Source organism: Sciurus carolinensis, chromosome 16 (genome assembly GCF_902686445.1).
Source record: "Sciurus carolinensis chromosome 16, mSciCar1.2, whole genome shotgun sequence".
NCBI lineage: Eukaryota > Metazoa > Chordata > Mammalia > Rodentia > Sciuridae > Sciurus > Sciurus carolinensis.
The window spans coordinates 35,395,479-35,418,236 of record NC_062228.1 but is presented as its reverse complement, the minus strand read 5'-3'; the positions used below and the strand labels follow the sequence as shown (position 1 = coordinate 35,418,236).

The 22,758-nt window shown below is 35.7% G+C and overlaps 1 protein-coding gene across 2 annotated transcripts in view; it reads left to right on the top strand.

The window, feature by feature from the left end:
- Positions 1–22,758, top strand: part of Phkb (phosphorylase kinase regulatory subunit beta) — a 200,897-nt gene that overhangs the window by 166,442 nt on the left and 11,697 nt on the right. Inside the window, exons 24-27 of one of the 2 annotated variants that reach the window (XM_047528277.1) lie at positions 1,642–1,699; positions 3,857–3,947; positions 6,726–6,928; positions 20,943–21,077. In XM_047528277.1, the coding sequence (XP_047384233.1) occupies positions 1,642–1,699; positions 3,857–3,947; positions 6,726–6,928; positions 20,943–21,077 (487 nt within the window). Of the gene's footprint in view, positions 1–1,641; positions 1,700–2,835; positions 2,927–3,856; positions 3,948–6,725; positions 6,929–20,942; positions 21,078–22,758 lie in introns of both variants that reach the window. The other variant, XM_047528279.1, reaches the window with a different exon arrangement.

The window sequence follows — 22,758 nt, the reverse complement described above, 5'->3', positions numbered from 1 at the left end:
CAATATTGAATAGTTTATGTTTATAACAATTAACTCCCTCATGGTCTGCATCAGCCATTTGGAATGAAACATAGTATATAATAGTATTACACTCTGAAGATGTTTAATAAAAATAAATCATTTCTAATCACGTCTATGTTCATTCTGCATTAAGGACAAAATCCATTTATCCCAGAAATCCACACTTCTGTGTTGGATTGTTACTGTAAGGAATCCTTGAGTTCCATATCCTGGTCTGCTTTGGTCATTTTATACTATAGAATGATACAGAATATATTTCAAGTACATAGTGTCTAGCTACTAAAACTTTTTGTTCAGAAGTGTACATTGATTCCATTTAGAATGGAAAATTGGGTTAGTGTCCTAAATAGCAGTGTAATTTATAATATTTATGGTTTTGGTAATTAAACTAAGCATAATTTTTTATTCAAATGAAGTGTACTTAGTTTTTGCATTATAGCTAAAGGATAACCTTCTTGAGTATTATTAAGCAAATTTCAAGCAAAATCACTCATGTTTCTAATTAGTCCAAAAACTATAAGCAAAATCTTAATTATATTGGGGATAGTCAAATATTTTTGAACTTTAGCTAAACCAAAAAAAAGAAAGGGTAGGATTTTTAAAAATTATACATTTTTTTAGGAACCTAGAATTCAGGGTCATTATTGATCATTATTATAGTGCTTTTAAATAAAAGTTATATAAAATAGTTGATAATGAAAATGCTGAGGAAATTCTTTTTAAACCATTCATTATAAACTTGGAAATAATATTCATCTTTTCTTTAGAAACTTGGAAGACTCTAAATGTTTTAAATCTGTAAATCCTTATGATAAATTGAAAATCACCAGTATCTACAGAATCTGAATATAATTTTATCTAATTTATTACAAGGCTATAAAAATAAGTTCAGAGTAAAATATTAAAAATCTTGTTCTTTACCCTTATTTCCTTTTTGGTGTTGTCACATTGTTTCTTTATTAAGGAAACCTGTCATGAGGTCAGCCCACATGTCATTATGTCCAAATAAGGAAGCCCAGTGGTGTATTTTGAGCTCTGCTATATATTGGAAAGATCATAACCCCATACACTTAACAAGGCCTCAGTAAACTTTCATTAAACAAATAAATAAGGAGTCATTACATTAAGAGTCTACAGTAGGACTGGGGTTGTAGCTCAGTGGTAGAGACTTGCCTAGCACGTGTGAGGCACTGGGTTTGATCCTTAGCACCACATAAAAATAAATAAGGTCTTGTGTTCATCTACAACTGAAAAAAAAAAAGTTTACATATTTGTTCAATTTACTATTTTACTATAGTTTTTAATTTTCTGCAGTAAATTAAAATAGCAGTTCTATCTGTTTAAAGTTTAGATTTACATATTAAGAAAACAGTAAGATTTCAATAAATAAAATACCAAAATTGTATATTCAGACTAAATAGTAACAAGTGCTAGGGACATTCACACTCTACTTGTGTTACATATTAAAATACATCAAATAGTTCAGACCATTAATGGGTGGATGTATCAACTCTAGAGAAACAAAGTGAGAAATTTAAAAGTCATTTGTTAAAGGGGAATAAATGTTATGCTTTTAATTAAAAGCTTTCTTCATCAAAGACTCTATTATTCAATGTCTAGGTACCGTTTCTGATCACATTGAGAGAGTCTATAGAAGAGCTGGCAGCAAAAAACTTTGGTTTGTATTAGTGTCCTTGTCATTGTGTTTTATTTTTGTGTTGTCATATTCAGTAGCTTTAAGATAATGGGTCAGTCTTAAAGATGGTTATTCATCCTAATTTTTACTTTGAAATTCTGAGGTTATAGCACCATTACTATCTACTTTCTAAGGATGTGCATACATTTCATTGCAGCGTGACTATCCCAATATTATTAAAAAAAAAAAAAAAAGATCTGGGAATAAAGACCTCTTTTGGGATTCAACCTGGAGAGTATTTCCTGGAATATGCTGATGACTCGTTCCTACTCTGTACCTCCTCTGTCCCAGCAAAGTATTTTAGTTTTTATTTTGGTTTTTAAAAAACCTGATGTAGAAAGCCACAAAGAGAGACCAGTGGCACATTTAATTATAAACAGAAATAATATACTTAAAAGATAGTTCTCTTATCACTTAAGTCTAATGAATCCCAGTGATTATTATAGTTGCTTCATGAAAAATAACCAATTTGTTCTACCAAGGTAGTCACTTCCCAGGGATTAAAAAAGAATTATATAAATTTAGATAAAGTTGTTTAAATTCACAATAGGAAAGATATGCCTAAATGTATGACCCTTTGCATTTTGATGCAGTTCTAATCATTTTATTAGCAGACTCTAACCAATGTTTAAAGATTGTGTGTGTGTGTGTGTGTGTGTGTGTGTATATATATATATATATATATATATGTATATACATTTTTTGTCAAATGACTCATTTAATTTTTTTGTAACTGTCATGCCTCAGGTTTCTAATCTCTAAAATAAGGGGGCTATATAAAACAACCACCTTATTTTTATAGTATATACCACTTTTATAGTATAGAAGTATATCCAGAAGAAATAACGGAATAATCCTGTGGTTAAATCTTAAATTCTTAGTTCATTAAGGCATTAAGTTCATTAATGTTGCTTTTTAATCAGTAAGTTTCAAATAGGCTCTATATTCTTATTTTTGGCTAAGCAAACCTGTTCTTGCTTTACCTATCATGCATATATCTTAGATTAAATCATTAACTAGCAAACATTTAGAATGCTGAATGTTGTTTAAAAGAACAAACTCCTAGAAGTTTTATTTATTCTATTTTCCCTTTTATGGCTTTCCACTGACACACCCAGGTTGGCGGTGCGCTATGGGGCTGCATTTACCCAGAAATTTTCTTCCTCTATAGCCCCACACATTACTACTTTTCTGGTACATGGGAAACAGGTAACATGCACAGAATTTGGAAACTCAAGCTGCTTGAAACGTGTGGGCTTATTTGCAGTCTGTGGTTTAAACATGTCTTATGGTGTGTGGATGAAGGCTTCTCTAAAAGTAGGAAATGTTTGTTTCACTAACTATCAGTTTTTGACATAATTTTTTACTATGCCTATTTATGTTGAAATTAAGAAATATAAATGCTTTTTATAGACCAGTTTCTGTGGATATCTTCAATTTTTTTTTAAATGCAGCTAATTTCAAACTACATTTTTATTTCATTTTCTCCATCTGAACATTCCACATGAAATTTTACTTTCAGGGGAAAAGTATCTTATGTATTGCATGTGCTGTACTTAAAAAATAAAAAAATCTGTTCTCCCTGCATTCTAAGACTTTTTCAGGAATGTAAAAATAGCAGTGTGAATTCCTTCCCCCAACATTCTGGTTTTATCAAGAAAAAAACTACTGGTATTTCATTGTAGCACTTTCTAAAATTCAGTACTGAGTTCTCTGATCCAGGGATTTGGTTATGAGGTATGAAAAGAAACATAAAAGTGGTTATTGGAATAGGTCATATGTACTAGTGACAGACTTAATAGTGAATTTGTTAATGCAAAATCAGAATACCGTCTTAACTCTTTCCCATTCTCCCTTTCCTCACTCCAGAAGAATAGTTAGGCTCCCTTTTTTTTTTTTAATTGATAATGGCACTTTTGGTACAGCCTGGTGGCAGAAGTACCATCCCTAATTCTGGATGGTCCAGTAGTCTGGAATGTTTCAGCTCTTAAGTCTAATGTCTTGGACTCAGTGTTTCCCCCAAATAATTATGTGAGGACCCAACCATCTATATTTTTACAAATCCCTAATCAGGGACCCCATTCATTCATCATCTTTTAGACCTGTGAACGTCTGGCCTGCTCTCTTTTTTGCCCCCAGGTCGGTTGTACGCCGTGCAGCAAGTCTATTAAGTAAAGTAGTGGACAGCCTGGCCCCATCCATTACTAATGTTTTAGTTCAGGGCAAACAGGTAAGTATCTGCCTTTCAAACACTCATTTGGTCACAGTTACAAAGGTTTCTGGCACACCTCAGTGTCATAGACCTCTCACAAACAGATCAAGAGTGCTCTGGCATTCCTTCAAAAGGCTCCTTTTCCAAATAAAAAGATGCACAGTCTCAGAAACTCACAGTTATTAAATGAACCATCCATTTTTCCTGCATTCCTTAGCTTTGACTTTCATGTTGTGTATTGAGATCAATGCAGATGCTGATGTAATAGTACTTACTGAAGTGCTCCACAGGTTTAGGATAGGCAAAGGCAGTGGAGAACAAAGGACACATTTCCCCTTCTACTTCACGTGAGCGTCTCCTGCCCCTTAGAGCAGTGTTGGTATTCAGTAGAGCCAGAGTTTGCATACCAGTGCTGCTCCTTCGATCCTTCATCCTCCAAGCCAACTTTGTTACCTTCTTGTCACGGAGCCATCTGCTGTTAACAGTAATCCCTCTCTCCTTTGGGCTCTCATAACAGGTCTTTGACACTTCCCACAACCTGTCCACATCCCAGTTCATTTGAATGTGTGTCTCTTACCTCATTGTAGGCTTTGAGCCCCTAGAGATCAAGGCTTAAGTCTTTTCCAGTATATGTCCCAGTGTGCCCAGCATGGGACCTATCATAGAGTAGGTAATTGATAAATGCGGGAGTTTGTGCATGAGGATATGGAGTGGCTTGTGACTGCTCATTTTTTGTTTTGTTTTCAATAATCTCTAATTACCTGGCTGAATTATTCTTTGATTAGGATGAAAATCTGTTTGTTTGTTTTCTCTTCTCTTTAGGAATGTATGTGCTTTATTGTGTTTTCCTGACAGCTAACTTAGGGATGTAATATACCTTAGGAATATGAAATACTATAACCCTCTTTAGTAGAAACAACCCATTGATCATATTGTAAGACTCTTAATTAAGATTAAAATTATTTCATACTGATATCCAGCTTCTAGAATATTAGAATAATAAGCTACTTTACTTTTTCTGTAGTTTTAAGTAATTTTAATTTTAATAACAATTAAAAATAATATTAATTTTAAAACTTTTGAGAAAAAATTGAGTTACTTTTCACATATGTTGTTTTCTCTGTGCTCTCCAAATTTATTCAAAAGACTTTTATCCCCATATTTCAGCAGACCAAAGTATAGGAAGTAGCTTATCCAGTGCCTATCCTTGCCAGAAGCCTCACCTCCAGCCAGAGCATTATATTTTTGCCCTGGACCATTTCAATTATGAAAGAAAATTAAGTAGTCTTTGGGAAACTATTTTTCCTTGATTTTAGGTCCCTTTAGTATATCTGAAAATAGAGTTACTTCCACTATATATACAAGCATTCATAAGTTTTAGAAGATTTTTGAGGTCGCTGGTACCTGACACTAGGAGGAGAGGTGGGTTTGGGTTGGTCATGTCCATTCTACATAATATCTAGAGGGGTTTTGCAGCCTGTGTCCTGAAATCCTGCAAGCTTCAGAGCCTGCCCTGAGGCTGTGACTGAACTACTGCCCAAGAGACTATTATGTCTCCCAGGGATATAGTCACTTATAGAAACTGGGTAATTATGGGAGGACGGCAGTTCAACTTCATGACCAGGTGCTTGAAGTCCATTCATTGACTGCCTCTTAAACCTTTACAAAAAAGAAATAAAAATGGAGCAAAGTTTGCATTAGCTCATTTATGAAATTGTACCCCGAAAACTGAAGTAATATTGTTTCTACAAAGCACTTGTAGATCACCTCAAACTCTTTGGAATGAAATAGTGGTTTAGTCATTATTGCTTCCAGAGGCAATGATGTGCCTTCTGTTTGTTTTCTTCTTTGCACAGTGACATTTTAATAAATCATACTCAGACTACTGGTTAATATCACTGTGGTATGATAAAGCAGTTCTTGGTTTTTACTCCATTACAAAATTGGGGCAAAAACCCTCTATTCTACTCTCTCCTCTCATGTCTGAAAACACAAGGGCCCTTTGATATGCTCTTCTTTTTCCTGCCTCTTATAATTGTGCACTATACACAGAAGAGAGAGAAAAAAGTGATGAGGAGGAAAAAGATCTGCGGACTCCTTTTGGAGGCAGAATGCGGAGGAGTGAAGGAAATCAAAATATTCTTTTGCCAGCTTCAGCAGGGCTTTCTGCTTTGAGTTTTCTTTGCCATTTCCCTTTGTGCTTTTCCTTTCCCTGGCTTGTGGGCAGTGTCATTCATTCACTTCCACAGGTGAGAGATCTTTCACCATGGCTCTTGGCCCTCAGTAGGCACCTAGCATTATGCCAGAAAGAGTGAGGACTACACAAGAACTGCATGACCTTGCACCTGCCTTTGAAAAGGTTACACTGTTGTTAAAGAGCCAAAGGTTCTGCCTGAGAAACTGTAAAAGAATGGAAAAGTTTATTTCTCAAATACTAAATTGTGTAGTCTGTACAGTAAATAAAACTACTCAACATATTCCGGTGTCTCTGGGGAGTTTCTAATACTAAAGTCATTTCAAATAATTTTATCTTAAGAGTTATTTATATACACTCACCTTCACTCCCCTGAGGCCCTCACCTGCCCTTATATTTTAGACTAGACTGTGAACCATTATGAACTCCAGTGGGAGTCATGCTTTGAAAACCATTTTAATAAATAGCAGGAACAGTTATTCTACCTAATTCCCTAGCTTGTATAGAGCAATATCAGCCTGCCAGTCATCTGAGCCTTGAACTTATTTCTGTTATCTTTTAGTAGCTAGGAAATATTCACAATAAAATTCTGCCACTTGTAGGTAACTCTGGGTGCCTTTGGGCATGAAGAAGAGGTTATCTCTAATCCTCTGTCTCCAAGAGTGATTAAGAACATCATCTATTATAAATGTAATACCCATGATGAGCGGGAAGCCGTCCTTCAGCAAGAACTGGTCATCCATATTGGCTGGATCATCTCCAATAACCCTGAGTTATTCCGTGGCATGCTGAAAATTCGAATTGGGTGAGTAAAGCTCTTTACATTTGCATAAAGATAATTATTCAAGGGGTCCTCTAAAAGACTTGACTTTTCCAAATGAAGTCATGCTCTAGGTATCTGGGGAGTATTTGGGGAAGTACACCTTTGCCCTAAGCTGTGGAGGCAGCATCTGTGGTATGAAGAAATAATGCCAGTGGCCTAAAATAATCATCATGTTTATTTATAACATATAAATGGTATAATTTTGTCTAATTCCCAAATTAGATATAGTAAAGTAATTCTGTTCTCTGGTAAAATCAAACTCCATGGATTTCAATAGCTGCATCATATAAAACACTAAGCACAATAATTGTAAAAATACCTATAATGAAGTGGGTGGACCATAAGGGAAGAATGATTTTCAGTAAAAGTGGATGTCAGGAGAATACACTGAGATAAAAATTTGATCCTTTTAAGAATATTCTATATCCATATTCTACCAAAATGTAACACTTAACTTTTAATATATAAGCCTGGAAAAGAAATTGAGAGTAAGGCTCTGGCAACCTAGAAACTTCTTAATCAAGAATATTGTGCTAAGCTAAGGGCACCAGTCTAGGTGCCCTTCGACACATGAATGGATAAAGAAAATGTGGTATGTATAAACAATGGAATATTACTCATTCACAAAGAAGAGTGAAACTATGGCATTTGCCAGTAAATGGATGAAACTGAGGACTATCATGCTAAGTGAAATAAACCAATCCCAAAGAACCAAAGGCCAAACGCTCTCTCTGATATGTGAATGCTAACACACAATAAGGGAATGGGGGGATGAAGTTCATTGGATTAGACAAAGGGGAATGAAGGGAAGGGACTGGGGATGAGGAACGGGAAAGATAGTAGAATGAATCAGACATAACTTTCCCATGTTCATATATGAATACATGACTAGTGTAACTCCATATTATGTACAACCGCAAGAATGGATGGTTATACTACATGTGTATATAATATGTCAAAATACATTCTACTGTCATGTACAACTAATAAGAACAAATAAAAAATTAAAAAAAAAATGTTGTGAGAAAGGTTGATGTAAAGTTGACCAGGCTCTGGTATTCAACAGATCTGAATTCAAGTCCTGACTGCCATATATCATTTCTGTATCCTTGGATAAATGGCCAAACCTCTTGTCTTACTTTCATCCAGTGCATTCAATAGTAGGGTTCATCTTGACATATTTATAAATGCATATAACATAGTTTTCTTCATTTCGATCTGTAGTACTTCCTCTTTCCCTCCCCTCCTCTTTTACCCTGAATCCTTTCCTCTACTCTGTTGTTCTTTCATATTTATTTTAAAGATAGTCTGAGGGACTGGGGATATAGCTCAGTTGGTAGAGTGCCTGCCTCGTATGCCCAATGTCCTGGGTTCAATCCCCAGCACCCAAAAAAAAAAAAAAAAAAAAAAAAAAATATATATATATATATACACACACACACACATAGTCTGAGTGTCCTTTTTACTATAAAAAGCATAAAATTTACCATTTTTAAGTATACTGTTCAGTAGTGGTAACTATATACATACTTTTATCTTCTAACAGAACTATATATTTGATATTTATGTCATTTCTTTTATATTTTTACTTATCTTACATTTTATGTTTCGATTTACCATGCTTTCTTGTTACTCTCTTCCTTTCCTATTTATTGTTGGATTGATTTACCTTTTATTTCTTAGTTTTAATTTTACATGTGACTATGAAGCACTTCCTGAAAGATGATTACACATTTTTTCCTTCAGAATCACATTAAAAACTCCTTGCTTATTTAGCAACATCTCCATATCTCTTGATTCTTCTATTATCCTAGGAATTTACAAGAATACATGAGTACATAAAAACATTTTATAGCAGTCTTTGAAATAGTGAAACATTAGGAACAACCTAGGACTTCATCAGTAAGAAAGAGTTTAAATAAATTACATTACAGCCATATAATAAAATGCTGTGCAGCCATTTCAAGAAATAAGATAAAGTTCTACATTCTGGCATTTATAAATGTCCAAGGTAGATTAAATGAAAAGGTAAGTTTCAAATGTATTACTTAAATTTTTATAAAAGAACAATAATAATTCTACTGTGCATATATATGTATAATGTATGTGGGTAAAATATCTAAAAAATATATATTAAGTATCAGTTATTTTCTTTAGGAGATTCCTACTATTATATTTTTGGCATTTTATAAATTACTTTACTTTAGCTTATTATTTTTAAACTGCTTTCCTGATTTCAACTGCAGTATATTTTACATGAATTTCTCATTCTTTATGTCCTCTTTGATTTAAGTAAATTACTGAATCTACATAGAACCCGATCTTTGTCTTTATCCCCTAAAATTGTTCCTTCCAAATATTTAGAGGTATTTCAAATCAATTGTAAGAATTTGGAATCAATAACCTTATTGGTTCAGCCTCTCTACCCTAATATTTTTAACTCCAACCTCTGACAACATATGAGAATACAGATATGGGTCTTTCATGTGAGTTGACTCTAAATGAAAAGAAATATGATTCTTCATCTTCATGAAGGGTATGAAAGTACTCTGTTGTCATAGACTCAGGCATTTCTCCAACACAGATGGAGAAATAGAGGTTATAACACTTCCAAAGCATATCCTTTGTAATAAATGTTAGTCGAGAGAGCCTCTTCAAATGATAGTCATCCTTGCAAAAGTTTAAACAAAGCCTTAGAATAAATGTTAAGTTTCCCAGGATTTTACAAGACTGTCTTTTCAGTCTCTTGTAGTTTTTACTTTAGTACTTATTCAACATTTTAGATCAATTTTCATTCTTTTACAATTCCCATGTAATTTCCTTTCTTGAATTCAAATCTGACCTGAAATTATTTTCTCTCTCTCATAGGAAGATTCATTTAGTTTATTCTTTTTTAAATTTTTTATTTGTTCTTTTTAGTACATTTAGTTTATGCTAAATATAATTTTTCTCCTGTTTTTGTATCTATTATATATTCAGTGCCTTCCATGAGAAATAACATACACTTTAAACTATGTGTCACCCAAAATAAAAATGTCAAGATGCAGCATGTGACATTATTTAACAGTAACAGAGCCAGGCATGGTGGCACACACCTGGAATTGCAGTAGCTTGGGAGGCTGAGGCAGGAGGATTGTGAGTTTGAAGATAGCCTTAGCAATTTAGCAAGGCCCTGAACAACTCAGCAAGAATATATCTCAAAATAAAATATAAATATGGGCTGGGAATGTTGCTCAGTGGTTAATGGCCCCTGTGTTTAATCCCTGGTATCAAAATAAATAAATAAATAAAACAATAGCAGAACACTTCATGAACAAATCTCCATGAAACCTTAGGTATTCATTGTCTTGAAACTCATTCTGGCATTGTGGTATTATATTACCATTGTATTAACAGTGTCCCTGCCCAGCTTATTATGTATATTTCTCTCTTACACAGGTCTTATAAGGTCAACTCTAGTCACTGGGATATTTACAGTTGAGCAGTCTAATATTTTTTAATAAGGATTGATTTAAGAATTTTACTTCTAAAGCTAGAGACTAGATCTTATATTATTTCCTATCTATCACAATCTAGCTTATTTTGCTCGATAAATATTTGATTATTTAACTTATAGGATATAAGCAGAGTCAGATGGTTTGCCTTGAGCTGGTGATAGGGAATTTAAGAAAAACAAAAGAGCATGCCTCTGTGCTCATTGAAGAGAGTGGAAAAAATGATTTTTAATTTTGTTAAATGTACTTGGTTTGTGCCCCGTGATGTTGAGATTAAGTGTAAAAGAAGACTCAACCATGTCATTCAGGAAATTAGCCAGTTAAAATGTCATGTTTATATGAAAGTCCAGTCATGCATATAGAAGATATCAGGGTGTAGCACTCTTCTCCATTCATTTAACAGAATGGTGCAGTTAATCACATCTGTACAGTACAGGTTGTTTTACATCAGGTAAAGCACCTCTCTAAGCCATGTTCTTGGTAAGGATCTAAGGGTACACAAGGGTGAATCGTACATGGTCATTGCACTCTAAAGATAACTGTAGTAGATCCTTCACTCTCCACTGGAGTTTATCGATCATCTGTGATCCAGGAGCCGCCTTGGGACTGCAGTGAGGTGGAGTCTATGGAAACTGAACCCAGATTTGTGAGGTACTGGAAACCTTCAGGGACACTATAAGTCTACAGGGTAGAAACTGTACTGCCTCAGATCCCCACAGCTAGATGGGAAAACACACAAACAAAATGGAAAAAAAAGGGAATAAATTACTCCAAACAAACCAGGATGCCCCAATTATAGACTCCATTGACAAATCAGTAGAAGAAATGTCAGAAAAGGAGTTCAGAATTTACTTAATAAAACTGCTTCACGACTTTAAACTTTAAGGAGGATATAAAGAGTGAAATCAGAGCTGTTTTAGGAGAAGGAAGATAACTCAAATAAAGAAATAAAGATCCTGAGAAGAAATCTAGAAGAAATATTTCAAATGAAGGAATCAATAAACCCAAATAAAAATTCAATAGAAAGTAGCACCAACAGAGGAGACCACTTGGAAGACAGAACTTCAGGCAATGAAGACAAAATATATAATTTTGAAAATAAAGATGACCACACAGAGAAGATGATAAATTGTGTGACGTTCCCTCACCCAGACACAATGCCTGAACAGCAGCTGCTGAAGCCAATTGAGTGGAGCTACTGTGACTACTTCTGGCAATGACTACTTCTGTGACTACCCCTAAGGCATTGGCACCGTGGTGGGGTTCGAACTGCTACTCCAAAATAACTGAAGGGCAAACAAATGCAGAAAGCAATGTCTGAATTCATTCAAGAGAGGTTAAAGATTGAAGAAGAATATGCAAAGAACTTGGCTAAGCTCTCTCAGAACTCCTTGGCTGCACAGGAGGAAGGCTCCCTGGGAGAAGCATGGGCTCAGGTGAAGAAGAGCCTGGCAGATGAAGCAGAAGTTCACCTCCAGTTCTCTGCCAAGCTTCACAGCAAGGTAGAGAAGCCCCTAATGAACTTTCATGAGAACTTCAAGAAAGACATGAAAAAGTGTGACCACCGTATCACTGACCTCCACAAGCAACTCATCAGCCACTATACATCAGTGGAGAAGGCCCAGAAAGCCCTCACAGAGCGGCAGAGAGACCTGGAGATGAAGACCCAGCAGCTGGAGATCAAGCTGAGGAACAAGACAGAGGAGGACATCAAGAAGGCACAGAGGAAGTTCACACAGGCTGGTGATGACCTCATGTGCTGTGTGGACCTCTACAGCCAGGCCCAGTCCAAGTGGTTTGAAGAGATGGTGACCACCACTTTGGAGCTGGAGCAGCTGGAAGTGGAGAGGGTGGAGATGATCCTACAATATCGTGCCAGTACACACAGCTGCGGCACGAGATGGACATGTTCAACCAAAGCACAGTTGAGCCTATGGACCAACTGCCTCAAAAAGTGGACCCAGCCAAAGACAGAGAGCTGTGGGTCAGAGAGCACAAAATGGGCAACATTCACCCTGTGGACATGGAGATCTAGACACGCCTGTGTGGCCCTGGGGGTCCTGCCCAGGAGAGGGGCTAGGTGTTCCAACAGAGAGGAGATGGTGTCTCCTGCTGGGTGAAGCTGCCCTCCCACCTACTCTCCTGTTCACTGAGGAGAGAGGAGAGAGCTGGCGATTTCCAGAAGTGTGATCTGGATGACCCAGATGGGGGATTTCAAATATTCCCAGGCCAAGAAGACAGACCTGCAACCCTGCCCTTGTCTCCAAGACTGAAGTCCCCCAAACCCGATGCCATGCTTGTTGCTCTGAGAACAAACTGAGACTGAAAAGAAAAAAAAGGGAGATAACTGTAGTAAACCATCTTCCTCCTCTTGTATTGTCACCATAATCACAAATATTATTGGTTGAATTTGTGTTATGCTAAGTAGGATGCTAAAATTTTTTCACATATATTATCTGATTTAATCCTGCAATAACTTTTGTAGACACTTAGGACTCCCACTTGTAGTAAATCATCTGAGACTCAGGAGCTTAGAAGATCTCTCCTTAGTCTAACCAGTAAGTGGAAGAACTGGGATTTACACCCTGACTCCACAGTTCCTGTTCTTCAGTCTCAGGTACTCTGAATGTGTTTTCACTTAAGTAGGTATCATTGTCATCTCATTCAAAAGGGCTTTATTGTTTTTTTCTAAAACCTCATGACCTTTATAGTCTCCTCTATAGATTTTGACCTATGATCTATGTTGCGTTCAAGTATTTATGGAACAACTGTTATGTTCCATGGACCCCTGATGTTTTTTGTCTTTTATGTTAGTTCTCTAATCTAGGATCAATACTGTTTAGCATTTTATGGTGCAAGTTATACCATGGTACTTGAATACAGATTTTCCTCTGCTTATGATGGGTTATGTCCCAATAAACCTATTGTAAATTGAAAATTTTCATTAAAAAATGGACTTAATACATCTGGCTGACTGATAGCTGTGCTTCACTGCTGCTACCCCAAGTAATGGGAGAGTATTGTACCACATATCACTAGCCTGGGTGAAGATCAAACATCAGAATTTGAAGTATGTGTTCTACTAAATACATAGCACTTTCATACCATCACAAAGTAAAAAGAAAAAGAATTGTAAGTCAAGCCATTGTAAGTTGGGGACTGTTTAAGTTATGAGGTAAAAAACCCAAGAAATGAGATTTTGTGTCTTTGTTTATGAGGAGACCAAGAAATTGGGGATGACTTGATACTGATTCTAAAGTAACCTCCTCCCCAAGAGATATAAGATGCTATGAAAAGTTAAAAGAGGGTTATAGAACAAACTTTTTGCTTCCTTGTAATGTTGTAAGATACCACTACCAAGTGGAGAGTTTCATCATGTTGAACACACACACAAACACACACACACACACACACACACACACACACACACACACCTCTTTTTGTAAAATATCCCTCTTCCTGTTTGTTGCTGGATCAAAATTGGCTTAGGAAACAAAGTATAAGAATAGTTTAAAATTATTTTTGTCATTTTTTCAGTGTTAGTATTTGTGGTGGAAGTAATATTTCCCTGTGAACTAAGCTTTTTTGTAGATAGAGGATGGTTGCAAATGTTCCAAGTTCTAGTCTAAAATGTAAATTAGTCAGCACCCACTGGGCCCTTGGAGCCATTTAGTGAAAAGACTTGACTTTGATTACCATTTCTGCCACTAATTTGTGTCGCAATCATGGGTAAATAAGTAATCCTTGTGTATTCTAAGAGAAAGAGATTTAATGTTTGCCAAGGGCCCACTTTCTGACCCTTTGAGATATCGTGAAATTGTCAGTGGAGTAGACAAAGGGGAATGAAAAGAAGGGAGGGGGATGGGAAAAGAAAAGATAGTGGAATGAATCTGACATAACTTTCCTGTATACATATATGAATATACCACCATGAATCTCACTATCATGTACAAGCAATTAATTGGGAAAAAAAAAAACTATGGATAAATGGCAGAAAGATCAGTAGAGGGAAAGGAGCAGGGGATGGGGAAGGGAAAGGAAAGGAAAGGTACTGGGAAATGAATTAGAACAAGATACATTCCATGCTTTCATAATTATGTCAAAATGGATTCTACTGTCATGTAGAACTAAAAAGAACGAAAGAAAGAAAGAAAGAAAGAAAGAAAGAAAGAAAGAAAGAAAGAAAGAAAGAAAGGTAGGTAAAAAGAGAGAGAGAGAGAGAAAGAAAGAAAAAGAAGAAAAGAAAAGAAAGAAAAAACCCTGTGAGATAAATTTAGGACAAGCTATTTGAAGTTAAGCAAATTTAAGTAACTTGCCCAGGGTCATAGGATTAAGAACCAGGATTTAAAACTAGTGTGAATGACTGCAGGGTTCTTACTTGCCCATCCTGTCCTCCAGCTCTCTGGTCTGTAAACAGGGAGGCTCCCCCTGCTTTGGCTTCCTCATTGAATTGTGATGATTCTGGGTAAGGAATGTGAGGATGTTTTGCGAAGGTTAAAGTATCAACGTTATCACTGTGGCACTTGAAAATTGAGGTCCTCTCTTTGGGGATTTTGGAGAGCAGGTTCCTCTGAGGAGTACTTTTTAGGCATCACAAATCTCAGAATTCATAGGAGGAACCAACTCCCCTCTACACACACTTACCTCTCTCTCTCTCTCTGATCCTATGTCTGAAAACTACCTGTGCTCCCACGGGAGATGTTCACCCTGGATGATGTGTCCCTTTCAACCATGATCAGTTCTCTTTTAGTACTTAATGGAATGATCCCAAAGCATTTCATCATCTACTGCCTCAGCTGCTTTTTAAACCAATAGCACTGCTTCTCCTCTTTTTCCAAGATTAGTCCTGCCAATGCAATTTCTTCAACTTTACTGCTATCAGACACTCTTGTGAACAAAATTAACCTGCTCACAGGAATGGTATTCTAGCCTGATAATGATTTGATTTGCTGTCTCATTATTGATTTGTGCACCAGCTTTCATGTTGAAATAGATCAAGTTCCTGACAGGCCCATTACTGTAAAGACCTCCAATCAACTGCTTGCTGCTGCAGGTCTGTCAGTTAGGCTTCAGTGGGAGATAACCCCTAAGGATGTTATCAGGCCTTTTTCATCTCTACTTTTCATACTGCCAAGACATTCTGTAAGCAGTTATGATCTAGACATATCTTGTCCTCTGATGCCCAAAACAGTATCGGTGGGTCATACTTTCCATGCTTAAAGGCTATTGGTGTCAAAGGTACCAACTATAACACAGCTTATGGGATAAAGGAAAAAAGAGTAATTACAACTCCAAGTTCATTAGTGTTATTCTGATTCTTTTTCAAAATTTAATATGTGGTAAGGACATGGGATAGTAAGAACTTTCCTACCTCCATGCTGTTATGCTTAGTTGAGGGTACAGCATGTGAGTCACTGTTCTCGTTTCCAAACTGGAAGCTTGGTTTGCCTCATCTAATTATTACCCTCTCCATAGCACTGTGAATCAAGCAAAACAGTTCCGTGTTGTAACTTTTCTGTCTCCTGTTATATGATATATTAGTTATCTTGAACTGCCATAATAAAAATAGCATACATAAATAAAGTGTCTTAAACAAAAGAAATTTAGCTAGGCACAGTTGCACATGCCTGTATTCCTGCTACTCAGAAGGTTGAGGCAGGAATATTGCAAGTTCCAGGCCAGCCTGGGCATCTTAGTGAGACCCTGCCTCAAATAAAAATAAAGGGGGCTAGGGATGTAACTCAGTGGTAGAGCACCCCTGGGTTCAATCCCCAGTACTATAAAAAACAAACAAACCCTAAGAACAGAAAATTCATTTTCTCATAGTCTGAAGACTTTCAAGTTCAAGGTTAAGCTACCAAATGATTTGGTTTCTGGTAAGGATTGACTTCCTGGCTTGCAGACAGCTACTTTCTTGCTGTTTCCTTCCATGGTAAGAAAGAAAGAGGTCTCTGGTTACTGATCCCATCATAAGGGCCCCACCCTCGTGACCTCATCTAAATGTGATTTTTTATTACTATGTAATTATTTCCCAAAACCCCATCTCCAAATACCATCACATTGAGGCTCAGGTTCGGCATATGAATTGTGGGTAGTACAGAGGGAAGCTCAGTTCAGTTCATATGTGGCTTAATGTAATGTTGGCCTGGAGTCAGTATTTACTTGTGTAACAACAAACAACAAATCTTTCCTATTATTGAGATAATACCAGAACGATTGTTAAAGAATTGTTTCTTACCAAAGATCAGTGCTATTCTTTATGGCATTTTTTTCAGAAAATACAGCTGTCTCGATTACTAGCAGTGTCAGATTTCCATTACTTCATTTCATATTTCACTCCTCGATTGAGGCATGTTGGAAAGAAAAATGCTGATACATAAAACAGTATCTGTACTAACCTCACAAGAGTTTTTGGAAGGGTAAGCTTATTCCCATGACTGTACAGGAATACTAGTCAACCTCTTTATACCTTGCCAGCAGTCCTAAGGAATTCATTGTCCTCAAGTCAAACCTTGATATGTATGAAGGTTGAATTGGTCAGTCGTGAGTATCTGCACTTTCTCATTTGCTTATTGGCAAGTACAGCCTGTCTGTGATTCTTTAGACAGACTGATTTATAGGACTTTGTTCATTCTTTTGATGTTCCTCCTTCCTCCTTACCTCCGCTTTCCTTCATATCTCTTCCCTGCCCCTTTTCTCTTTCCTTCCCTTCCCCATTTTTGCATTTAAGTACTTTTATGCTAAAATTGTCAAATCTTGCCCAGGGGAATGAGGGTAAGGAGTTGGATTTTTTCATACCTTTTTTTATTAGTAGCCTTAAACAAGGATAAAATACCTTTGATTTTCTTAACAGTATTATTCACTTGATTATTTACTTACTCTGAGTTTCTGACAACTGTTTTAGTAGTTCAAGTCTAATGCTGTTTTACTGTTTTTATTTTAATCTTTTGAAAAATTCCACAGTATGAAAAGATTAGTTTTGCCAATATTTTTGGATGAGTAAATGTATTTTAATTAATATGATAAATTATATTCATTTGTTCTCATTGAGTTGAAAAAAAGTCACATTGTTTCTTTGATGATTGTTGAGTATAGTGTTTTCTATAATTTGTTCACAGAACTGATGAAAGTTTGTAGGTAGAAGGAAGAAACCTGAAGGGGAAACTTTAAGATCTCCATCTAGCTTTGTATATGTACCAAGAATTTTAAAAAATAAGTGATAGACTGTGTTTAGTTTTAATAACTCAACTTAGGAGAGGACTTTAAAAAGTAAGCCTTTAAAAAATGAAAATGTTATTTATTTTAGAACTTCTGGAACTTAACTGGATGTGGCACTTGCTTATGTAACTCTAAGACTTAAATTTAAAATTTATAATAGATTCCTCTAACTTGAGTCTGAGAACTCATAGAAGTTTGCTGGCATTTTCATGACTTTTGAATTTCAAAAACTTTTTAATATACATTGCTTTATTCCTCAAAATAATTTCATAAAATGAGTAAAATGGGTAATAGTAGTATTCCCATTTGAAAAATCACTTGCCAATGGAGCATAGTTGGCAAGTGACAGAATTAGTATTTGTGTCGGTTTTTATTGTTTTGTCTTTTCATTATGAAAGATTTAAAATGTGTAACAGAATTATTTGGTAGGTTTCCATATACCCATTATTTAATTGGGTATAAGCAATTGTTAGTGGTTTGCATTTGCCATATTTACTTTATTATTTTTGTTATTGTTGTTATGTATATTATAAAGCAAGACCCAGACACTTTGACTTTTACCCCTGAATATTTTAGTAAATATGTATCTCTTAAAAAGAATATTTTTAAAATTCATAGTATCCTTGTCACACTCAACAAAGTTAGCAGTAATTCCTTAATTTTACCAAATTCCCAATTCTTATTCAGATTTCTCTGATTGTCCTCAAAATGATTTCTTACAGTTGATCTGTTATGTTTTGTTGTTTTGCTAGCACTAGATGTTGAACCCAGGGCTTGCACATGAGAGGCAAATACTTTGCTACTGTGCCCCGAAGCCACAGTTGGTCTGTTCTGAATGGAGATCTAAAACATGACCCACACATGGCTCTGGTAGTTATCCCTCCAAAGTTGCTTTTAGTCTAGAACAGTACCTCCTTTCCCCACTTTCCTCTTCATTCCATTGACTAGTTGAGGAGACAAAAAGGCAGGCCTTTCAATTTTTAAACTCAGCATTTCTTCCATTATTCTAAACTGTTACAAATGTAAAATTTAAGTCTAAAGAAAGAAAGAAATGCAATAGAATAAAGTAATAAATAGAAGACAATACTATATCTAGACTATAAAACAAAAATTTAATTTTTTATTTAAAGAAGTTCATTGAGTAGTTTATTATAACTGAAATGTTTATGTATAACAACTAATTTCATAAGCATCTTTAAATCAAAGCATTTAAATAACCATGTTTGTGTCCCTTATGCAATATTTTGGTTAAATATAGTCAATAATAATGAGGATGAAGAAGTAAAGAAATCCTAGTCATTGCCAGTAACATAGATTTAGTTCAGTTTTTCTTTTCATTTGTTTAGCAAAATATCAGTGGAAAACCTTTTACTTGTTTAGCTTTTGCATTTATCAGGGAGCTGTCAAAATAATTGTTTTGTTGTTTTGCAAATATTTCATTATTTTTATTGTGCTTATCAATGAACAACTAATGCATATTTATTATATAGTATAAACTCTACCAATAATGATTTTTAATAAATCATTATGTTCCATTCTTGTGTTTTCTTTTACTTACTAAAATACCTGAGATGATCAACTTATAAAGAGAAAAGGTTTATTTGGCTCCAGTTTTGGAGGTTTCAGTCCCTGATCAACTGACCCTATTCTTTTTAGGGCTGTGGCAGGCCAGCACATCAGAGCAGCAGCATGTGGTAAAAGGGATCCCACTCTTCCGTTCAAGGGCATACCCCCTAATGACTGGAAGGTTTCTCACTAGTCTCCACCTCTTTAAGTTTCCCCAACTCCTTGTATCTTCAACCTGAGGCCTAAGCCTTTTAACACACGGTCCTTTGAGAGACATTTCAGTCCAAACTACAGTAATCCTTGCATATCTTACATTACCCCTGTAATCTGGTTCACTGTTTTGTAACATATACTCTGTTGTTGACTGGTGTTCTAAATTCTAACTTCCCGAAATGACAACAAAAAATAGGGGACAAAATAGGAAGAACTGAGAGTTGTCTTCACCTAGGGCAGTGGAGATTGTGAACGGAAACTGTGAACTGGTTCAACAAACTGGTTGAAGTCCTCTCTGGTTCACCTGGAGAGATTTTAACATTTTTTTTCTTCCATTTTTTCACCCAGGCATTAAAGTTATCCCATGAGGTTGCATCACCATTATTTTTCAAACCAACCTTGGCAGAAAGAAGGACCTAACTTTTTCATTACTATACCTGCAATAGTCTTGCGGACTTGTCTTTCAAGGAAGTGTGTCAAGAGAAAGACAATGCTTTAACTGTGCACAGCAATTTGACCAATCTTCATGCTGCACCTAATCATTTCCCCTGGTGGGCTGGCTTCCTGGTCCCACCTTTGGGAGACAAGCAGCATAGGAGAAAAAAGGCAGAGTCTTTCCACATACTAGGGGTGCACTATCCCTGTTATTCATTGTTCACCAAAGGATTTAAGGGTAAAGCGTAGGAATCTGCTGTGTAAGAGTAATTCCCTGGCTTTTCCTAATAGTACATGGAATTCTGGTTCCCCAAGGCACAGTATTATTTCCTGAGTTTCTTTGGTTTTCATAACTAGTTTATTTGAGTTCTCTTTCCTAAGAATACAGTACATGAAATAAATGAGATGAAACTGCAGAAATGCTTTTTAAAAGCTTTTCAAATTAAAAAATAAAATTACACATAAAATAAATATTTTAGCTTTTCTAAAATCTGTTGGTTAAAGTACATTCTCAAATATGCTACTATAATTAAGTTACAAGTAATTTGTATCCTTGTATTTCAAAGGCAGGTGTTTCTCCACTGTCCTTTTCCATCCCAAAGGAATAACTGCAAAGTAAAAGAAATTATATTTTTTAAAAATGCCTGTTATTCCTGGGGAAAGAACATTTATATAATAGCATATCTCAACCCAATTCTTAAAATGCATTATTTATGTCCCATTTATTTTTTGCATATATCTTATGTTAAAAAAATACAGTGTGGCAGCTATTTGTGTATAGTATGCTATCATATTGCACTGATAAAATCTTCCTTGGTAAAAACCTAGGTACTTTAAAACCATTTTCATGCTTTATAATGTAGCCAAGTGTACAAGAGCAGGTCTCATTTTTAACAGTCATGTCACACACTCTTGATGGACTTAATTATATCAGCAGTTCAGGAAATTCAAATGGCCTTTTCTTCATTCCCCTTTGAATGGGTCAGTGCTATTAAGGGTGTTACTAAGAGGAGCACAAGGTGATTTTATTTCAAGAGTTATTGATTCCTGCTTCTCCTGCTTTGTTTCAGGTGGATCATCCATGCAATGGAATATGAACTACAGATCCGTGGTGGAGACAAGCCAGCCATAGACTTATATCAGCTGTCACCTAGTGAAGTTAAACAACTTCTGTTAGATATTCTCCAGCCTCAACAGAATGGAAGGTAGCAAGGACCCTTTATTACATATAGGATACTCTGGATTTACAGAAACATTCTAATTTTTAACTTGATATATATGTGAAAATAATGAAAGTCATTAATTAGAAATAAAATGCAGCAAGTATCAGAGGCCACCTTACTACATGGATTAGATAAATACACTAATGAAAATGTCAGTCTATTTGTTAATGTGAATTTTATATTTCTTTTTTTTTCCATTTTTTTTTATTGTAAACAAATGGGATACATCTTGTTTCTCCATTTGTACATGGAGTCAAGGCATACCATTTGTGCAATCATAAATTTACATAGGCTAATGTTGTTTGATTCATCCTGTTATTTTTTCCCCTTCCCCCCAACCCCTCTTTTCCCTCTATACAGTCCTTCCTTCCTCCATTCTTACCACCCTCCTTAACCCTAACCTTAAACCTAACCCTAACCCTAATGCTAACCCCTCCCACCCCCCATTATAGTCCTCATCCGCTTATCAGTGAGATCATTTGTCCTTTAGTTTTTTGAGATTGGCTTATCTCACTTAGCATGATATTCTCCGATTTCATCTATTTGCCTGCAAGTGCCATAATTTTATTATTCTTCATTGCGGAGTAATATTCCATTGTATATATATGCCACAGTTTCTTTATTCGTTCATTAACTGAAGGGCATCTAGGTTGGTTCCACAATCTGGCTATAGTGAATTGAGCAGCAGTGAACATTGATGTGGCTGTGTCTCTGTAGTATGCTAATTTTAAGTCCTTTGGGTATAGGCCAAGGAATGGGATAGCTGGGTCAAATGTTGCTTCCATTCCAAGCTTTCTGAGGAATCTCCATACTGCTTTCCAGAGTGGCTGCACTTATATTTCTTTTGGATATAATTTATAAGTCATTTCCTCATTTTTTTTTATTCTGTACAAAATGTAGCGTTTCATACCACCTTAGTCAATTCCTTTTCTGAACCTTTATAGCACTCAGTATCTCCTCCCAACATTTTGACAGAAGGGATTGGGTTTGGTAATGTTACTTAAACATGTTGCCTATACTCTGTCTCCTTAAATAGACTGTGAGCTTCAGGGCTAAATCCTTTCATGTTCTTAACTTGTGCTAGCCTTCAAATAAGAACAAAACAAATATTTTTGGATTGCATTGGATTTAAGAATTCTTTTAATTCCAGAAAGAAATTTAATGTAATTATTTAGGCAAGTATTTATTGAGCATATCAATGCCTAACATTTTCCATGGTGATATTGTTATATGCCTAGAATTAATTCTGCCTGGATTTCTAAAAAAGAGGTCTTCTACAAAGGTAGATTTGAACCAATGGAAAGGCGTACTTGTTCTATAACAGTCAACATTATGAATATATCAGTTGTTAATATAGTGCAATTCCAGCAACATTCCAACAATCTGTGGAGTTGGACAACTTAATACTGAACTTCATATTGAAAAACTAACATGCAAAAATAACCAGAAAAACAAAGGAAAGACTTGCCCTAAGGCATTAAAACATGCTATACAGCTTCTACAATTAAAACAGTGTGATATTTATGTACAAATAGATCTGTTGAAGTATGATCGCCCACCGCCCGCGGGGACAATCACAACACGTACGCTTTTCTTGATCACAGGAACCAAAAGCCCTTTATTCCACAAGTCTCAGACTTATATTGAGAACATCAGCCTATCA